We start from the raw sequence: 8,135 nt of genomic DNA on the forward strand, positions 1-8,135 counted from the left end.
GAAAAAATAGCATAGTCAAATATTTCAAAAATGTAAAAAAAGAAATGGTACAACTAAAAGAAAAACAAAGGAAGTATTTCAACAACAAAAATATTGAAATTCAACAAAAATAAATCAAATTTGCAAAAAATAAAAACTACTTATATGTCATTACTATAAATCTATTAGTCTAATAGATAAATGGGACTCAATTGAGATGGAATAAATGGAAACCTCAAAGAGTCTCATAAAATTTAATCACTAAATATCAAAAATATAAGGTGAAAAACGATGTCACTACACCATCACCTCAACCTTAGTCGAATACTCTTCATGCAAGTATGCAACTATGAAAGAACCTCTTAATTTCCATGCCAAACAATTGGACTACATCAAGTACGAGCTTGGCTAGGCGTCCAACCGTTTGAGTCTCTTAGGGGTCTCAAACGGAGATAATTTGGTCATTTTATGTGTTGGAAATTTCACGCGCGTTTGGCAAAGTTTTGCTTGGTACCAATGCTAGGTTATAATGGTACCATTTTCTGAAAATATTGATACCAAAATAAGGTTTGCTTGGTACCAGTCCTGGTAACAATCTGATACTAATGCCAGATTATAATGGTATCATTGTATTTTTTTTTGAATGTTTGAGTCTCTTTTGAACTCAAACAATTGGTTACCAAGGCTTTCTCATCAAGTACTAACACATTTATACGAAAAATTCACTCCCTCCTACTCACAGACTCACATCATAAAGATATTAAAGAATATATTTATTTTTTTGAAGAATAATAAAATAAAATAAATTAAAAAAACGCATGGCAGAGGACATGAAGACCCAACTTTAATTTCTTTGTCTGCCATTTAACAATCCCTCCATAAATATACTCATACCTTCCCTCTTCTTTTCTTCCTCCACCTCACTTCACTCTTTTCACTTACCACCTTTCTCCTCCTTTTCTTGAGCCCTGTATTTTCTCCATCTTTGCCGGAAAATCGACTTTTCCGTCCATTTTCCGGCAACTTTTTTCACCACCATCTTCAAAATTTACCATCTTTTTCATATGGGTTAATCTTCATTTTCTCTAAAACCCTTTAAAAAACCCACAAAAACCCATTTTTCATCTTCTTCAAAAACTACCAAAAACCAAAAAAAAATGATAACTTTACTAGATTTATACCATGTTTTAACAGCAGTAGTACCACTTTATGTTGCAATGATCTTAGCATATGGTTCAGTAAAATGGTGGAAAATATTTTCACCTGATCAATGTTCAGGTATTAACAGATTTGTTGCACTTTTTGCAGTACCACTTCTTTCATTCCATTTCATCTCATCAAACGACCCGTATTCAATGAACTACCGTTTTATAGCAGCTGACACACTACAAAAACTCATCGTTTTAATCCTTCTTTTCCTTTGGTCAAAATTTAGCTCAAAAGGTTCACTTGAATGGTCAATCACACTATTTTCTCTTTCAACTCTTCCAAACACTCTTGTTATGGGTATACCTTTATTAAAGGGTATGTATGGTGATGAATCTGGTACTTTAATGGTACAAATTGTTGTTTTACAGTGTATTATTTGGTACACATTAATGTTGTTTTTGTTTGAATATCGTGGTGCAAGATTATTAATATCTGAACAATTTCCTGATACTGCTGGTTCAATTATATCATTTAAAGTTGATTCTGATATTATATCACTTGATGGTAAAGAACCTTTAGAAACTGAAGCTGCACTTGGTGATGATGGTAAACTTCATGTTAAAGTTAGGAAATCTACAAGTTCAAGATCAGAAGTTTATTCAAGAAATTCATATGGTGTTACACCCAGACCATCAAATTTGACAAATGCTGAGATTTATTCTTTGCAATCTTCTAGGAATCAAACTCCTAGAGGTTCTAGTTTTAATCATACTGATTTTTACTCATTTGTGAATGGTGCTGGAAAAAGTGGATTAAGTACTATTAGTCCGAGGACTTCTAACTTTGGTAATAATATTGGTTTCGATGAAGAAACTGGTATCAGTGGAATGGGAAAAGGAACACATCAAGGTGGTAGTGGCTACCCGGCTCCGCCAACTGCGGGGATTTTTTCTCCTGCGGCCGGGCCGGGGCCGGGGGTGGGGGTTGGTGCTGGGAAGAATAAGAAAGGGGAGAATGGGAAAGATCTTCATATGTTTGTTTGGAGTTCAAGTGCTTCCCCTGTTTCTGAAGGTGGTCTTCATGTTTATAGAGGTGGTGCTGCTGCTGCTGGTGTTGGTTATAATAATAATAATAGTCATCTTGATCATGCTCCTCTTCCTAATACTAAAGGTTTTATTTCTAACTCTTGTTTTATTTATTTAGATATGAAATGTGATTTAAGTAGATTTGAGTGAGGCGGGCTTACAATAACTTATTATAAGATGGTGAATTGTCTTTTAAAGATGAATTATTGTAAGTCGGTCTTATATGAGTGAGTGAGGCGGATATATAATAATTTAATGAGTTTTAAGTGAGGCGGACTTACAATAAGTTATTATAAGATGTTGAATTGTCTTTCAAAGATGAATTATTGTAAGTCGGTCTTATATGAGTGAGTGAGGCGGATATATAGTAATTTAACGGGTTTTAAGTGAGGCGGACTTACAATAACTTATTATAAGATGTTGAATTGTCTTTTAAAGATGAATTATTGTAAGTCGGTCTCATATGAGTGAGGCGGATATATAATAATTTAACGAGTTTTAAGTGAGGCGGACTTACAATAACTTATTATATAACTTATAATAAGATGTTGAATTGTCTTTTAAAGATGAATTATTGTAAGTTGGTCTCATATGAGTGAAGCGGATATATAATAATTTAACGAGTTTTAAGTGAGGCGGACTTACAATAAGTTATTATAAGATGTTGAATTGTCTTTCAAAGATGAATTATTGTAAGTCGGTCTTATATGAGTGAGTGAGGCGGATATATAGTAATTTAACGGGTTTTAAGTGAGGCGGACTTACAATAACTTATTATAAGATGTTGAAGTGTCTTTTAAAGATGAATTATTGTAAGTCAGTCTCATATGAGTGAGTGAGGCGGATATACTATAGAATAATTTAACGAGTTTTAAGTGAGGCGGACTTACAATAACTTATTATATAACTTATTATAAGATGTTGAATTGTCTTTCAAAGATGAATTATTGTAAGTCGGTCTCATATGAGTGGGTGAGGCGGATATATAATAATTTAACGAGTTTCAAGTGAGGACTTACAATAACTTATTATAAGATGTTCGAATTGTCTTTCAAAGATGGATTATTGTAAGTCAGTCTCATATGAGTGAGCGAGGTGGATATATAATAATTTAACGAGTTTTCAGTGAGGCAGACTTACAATAATTTATTTTGTAACTTATTATAAGATGTTGAATTGTCTTTTAAAGATGAATTATTGTAAGTTGGTCTCATATGAGTGAGGCGGATATATAATAATTTAACGAGTTTTAAGTGAGGCGGACTTACAATAACTTGTTGTATAAGATGTTGAATTGTCTTTTAAAGATGAATTATTGTAAGTCAGTCTCATCTATGAGATCTAGTGTAACGAGTCTTCTTAAGTGAGGCGGACGTATAATAATTTATTATTAGACTTTGAAGGTCTGAAATCTTAATGGTGAATTATTGTAAGTCCGTCTCATATGATATTTTATTATTTGATGGGTGTTTCTTCTTTCTTGGCTATATGTTTCCTTGGTTTAATTGTTATTTTAGGTTCTTTTTTTTGTTAAGAAATAGAAAAAAAAGGGTATTTGTTATCATGTGATTTTGCTGCCATTTTTTTTATAAAAATGTTGACATTATCTGTGATGTTGCTATTTATGGTGTTTTCATTTTTAAAAAAGCAAGTTAAATATTGTTTTTGGGAGTTTTAATAAACTTTGTTTTAGGAATGTTGAAATTTATTTGCTATCTCCACAATCTGCGGGAGGTTTGGTGGGTTGTGTTGGGGATGTTGTGGTAATTTGACTGTTTTCTGTCTAAATTGTCAAGGTTTTAAGGAGCATGAATTCTCAGATAATTCACGATTTTTGGCATTGTCTGTTGACTTTGAGCAATATACTTTTTACTATTAGTGAATGTTTCATGTTTGTTCATCAATGCTTTTACTTTATATTATTAATCTTGGGGTAAATCCTACCATGCTGTAGATTATGATGATTATGGAAGGGATGAATTCAGCTTTGGAAACAAAAATGGTGGGAATGGGCCAGAAGTCGACGGTCCTACACTATCGAAGCTTGGTTCGAGCTCGACCACTGAGCTTCGGCCTAAAGCCGCTGCTCAGAGTGAAGCAAAGGGAACTTCCATGCCACCTACTAGTGTGATGACAAGGCTTATATTGATCATGGTTTGGAGGAAACTCATCAGGAACCCTAACACATATTCTAGTCTTATTGGCCTTTCTTGGTCCTTGATCTCATACAGGTGTGTGACATCTTATAATATTGGTTTATATGGTAAAAATCTAGTATAATGGCAGAAATCTGAATATTTGAAATGGTGTTTTATGGGTAATTTGCAGGTGGCATGTTGAAATGCCTGCAATTGTGGCCAGTTCTATCAAAATTCTCTCTGATGCAGGACTTGGAATGGCGATGTTTAGTCTTGGTGAGCATATATACATCATACATGTCCCTTTCTCCTTTCTTTTTTCCTAAGGGACTTGGTAATTAAACTTAGCTTACTGGAAGTATTTGACTTAGGTGTGTTCAAGTGTTAGATTTGACGGTTTTGTGACGAAATTTTCATTCTTTGGTCCAATTTGAGAGTTGAGACAACATGGATTGCAATGGACCTTGTAATCGGGATAGTTTTTGATATTAAGGGTACGGAGTATTATGCGATTTTCCAAATTATATAGGACGATATTTTGAGTGTCCGATCTCATTATTATAAGAGTGAGATGGCTAGGTTTTGAGAAATGCTATTTGGAAACAAATTCAATTGCAAACAAGGAGTATTATGCGATCTTTCAAATTATATAGGACGATATTTTTGGGATAAAAATACCTCCAATCCTAGGCATCAATTAAGAGTTCTTGTCGAGTGTCCAATCTCATTATAAGATTGTGGCTAGGTTTTTAGAAATGCTATTTGGCAACAAATTCGATTGCGAACAAGTGGAGCCCACAAGTGCAATAACTTATTTGCCCTACTATGTAGTTCAACATGAAACTGTTTATTGAATATCACTATCTCTGTTTCATATATTAAGGTCTCACCTTATGTGTTGAACTGCAGGTTTGTTCATGGCATTGCAGCCGAGGATCATAGCGTGTGGGAATACAGTGGCTACCTTTGCGGCTGGGGTGAGGTTCATCACTGGACCGGCTGTCATGGCAGCTGCCTCAATTGCAGTTGGGTTGAAGGGGACCCTTTTGCATGTAGCCATAGTTCAGGTAATGGGATTAAATTCGTATCAACTTTTACTTGTAATGCACTATTCGTGGAATGCATCAAGTTTACTTACTAGTACTCTTTTTGGTAAATTTGGTCCCCAGGCTGCTCTACCACAAGGGATTGTTCCTTTCGTCTTTGCTAAGGAGTACAATGTTCATCCTGATATTCTCAGCACAGCGTACTAATTCTTTCCTATATTCATGATAATATAGTTCTTTGTTGTGCTACATTACCTATGTCCTACTGTAGAAAAAAAAATATAACGACGGAATGAAAGAGTCCGAGTAACATTATACAAGTATTAGAAAACAAAAATGTGTTTATATCCCACATATTTAATAATTTAATCCAACAGTCCAACTAATTAACCACGAAAACAGAAGTGTCCTTGTAATATAATACTACGTAGTAGTTTACAAATAGGAAAACATAAAACGAGTCCATGTTTATTGTAGTAACATTTAAAAGCTACAATTTCTAACCCAACCTGATAATTTATCCTGAAATCAAACTCAATTGGCCGATTCTAGGAAAGATTTCGGGACTTGGATTAAGGGCACCGATTTTGTATATATGCAAACTTGACCTTCACATGGATCGACAATACTTAACATTTCGTATGTTGTTAGACAATTAGCCGGACTCCTTCCTAAGTCTTTAGTCTTACCATTTGGCTCATGCAAACTAATGTTTGCAACCTATGCTTGTCTTTTTTCTACAAAATTGCCGAATTGGACACTTGAATACCCGTATCTGAGTAGACACTCAATCCGTGTCTGATCAACATAATTTGAAACTACTAACATGCATTGTATTTGAAATGCAGGGTTATATTTGGCATGCTTATAGCTTTACCAATAACACTGGTATACTACATCTTGCTGGGACTTTTTAGATGAGAGGGGAACTAAACTAGCAGGAGCAGCAACAGCCAACTACAGCATGATCATAAAAGCTGGTGTAGAACACAGAAGATGCTTAAGCTAGCAGTTGCACTTTACAGTAGATTCTTACCTTTTGGCAGTTTTTTTTTTTTGGGAAGTCTCTTTTGTAATTTATCTAACTGGAGATCATAGAAGAATTTCAGGGATTAGAAAAGGTAGAAAGAAAAAAAAAAAAAAAAAAGAAGGTAGATGCAAGTAAAAAGCTGACTTTGAAGAGAAGTAGGGGAATATTTTATTTTTTTTGGTCTTTGAACCCCCCATTTTAGAGCTGAATTTGGTGCTTTTTGCTTTGTTTTGTGAAGAAAAGTATTAAAGCTTTGTCTGTACTGAAGGTGACATTTACCTTTTATTTTTACCTTCACAATCTCAAGGTTGTCCAAGTTTTTTGGTCACATCTACCTCTTGCATAGGTAGAATCTCTATGAGACTATGACTATGTGTATTGTGTAGAGCAATAGAGGCATGAAAAGTGTGCAAAATTGCAAATCCAAATTAACATTAATTAGACTTTTTTTTTGTAAGAAATCACTTTTAAGAGGTGGTTACTCTTTTCTTCAAATAGTATTAAAAGATATTTATATGTATGTTATTTCTCACTATTAGCACTCATTAGTCTTTTGTTAAAGTGGTAAATAAAATTAAGACTTATTCGACATTTTATATTGTAATTTGTAAGTATTTTATTATATTGATGTTTTAATTTTCACTAAAAGAAGATTAACTGGTATAATCCAAAGTTTCAAAGTAGTATATACTAAAAACGAACCTATAAAAGAATGTTTTTGGACGGAAAATGATATAAACAATCATAAGAGTAAAGAGTTGCGTATAAGATGTTATTATAAATATCAAGTAATAATTACGCATTAATAACAACAAGCGACCCAATATCTTTGACTTAAATTTCTAAATTAATATCAACATTTAAGAAAATATATTCGAAGTTTTACTTTTTGGTGCAGTATATAACTTTTTATCGCAGTTCTAATTCCTAAAAGGTGCATATCTTAATGGCGAAAAGTGAGACATTAATTAACAAGTAAACATTAGTAATATCGATTCATGCATGATTTTTTCATAGATTCTTAAGTTAATAAACATTTTTGAAACTTATTATTGGTTTTTAGGGGTTGTATTCATCAAAATTGCAAAAATTCAAGTATTTCCTTTATTAGAGATAGAAATATCAAAATTGCAAAAATTAAAGTACTCTTTCAGTTTTATTTGTTCTTTCTATGTCTAATAGAGAATAAACCAAGGTAAATGTACTTTCTATAATTTTTCTTTTACTTTATGTACTATATACTCCATCCAATTTTCAACAAGTGCATCATAGAGAAAGTAGTGGAATACCAAGAAATATAAAGATAGAAAGTTGAGACTACAATAAAGTAAGTTAATTCAAGTTGTGAAACCAAAAAAAAAAAAAAAAAAAACTAGTGATCTCTTTTTTTTTGTGGCATATTTGTAATAATAATATTAATTTTTTTTACCATTTTGAGTTTGGTTAAATAAAAAAGGTGATGCACTTATGGAGAAACGGTGTTACTTATTTCTTACTTTTTTACTCCCTCCACTTTTTTTTACTTGCTACATTTTCCTTAAATGGTTGTTTTTTCTGTTTACTTGCTACTATATTGTTTCAATTTTTCTTATTTGGAGACTTGGCCCACCAAAAGGTAATTAATTTTTATTATGTTTTGTATTTTCCCTAACAATAATTTTTTTTTACAAGAATTGAGGCTACCACCTCATTTAATTCTAAAAGGGTT

General features: G+C 32.8%; 1 protein-coding gene across 1 annotated transcript; it reads left to right on the top strand.

Annotated features, from left to right (window-relative positions):
- Positions 1-876: 876 nt before the first annotated feature.
- LOC104889504 (probable auxin efflux carrier component 1b) lies at positions 877-6,755 on the top strand. The gene is made up of 6 exons (XM_010674741.4): positions 877-2,298; positions 4,168-4,444; positions 4,542-4,627; positions 5,261-5,418; positions 5,521-5,597; positions 6,246-6,755. The coding sequence occupies exons 1-6, from the start codon at positions 1,137-1,139 to the stop codon at positions 6,316-6,318; spliced, it is 1,833 nt and encodes a 610-aa protein (XP_010673043.2). The 5' UTR covers positions 877-1,136; the 3' UTR covers positions 6,319-6,755.
- The last annotated feature ends 1,380 nt before the right edge of the window (positions 6,756-8,135 follow it).

The sequence above is a fragment of the Beta vulgaris genome, chromosome 3 (genome assembly GCF_026745355.1).
Source record: "Beta vulgaris subsp. vulgaris cultivar EL10 chromosome 3, EL10.2, whole genome shotgun sequence".
NCBI lineage: Eukaryota > Viridiplantae > Streptophyta > Magnoliopsida > Caryophyllales > Amaranthaceae > Beta > Beta vulgaris.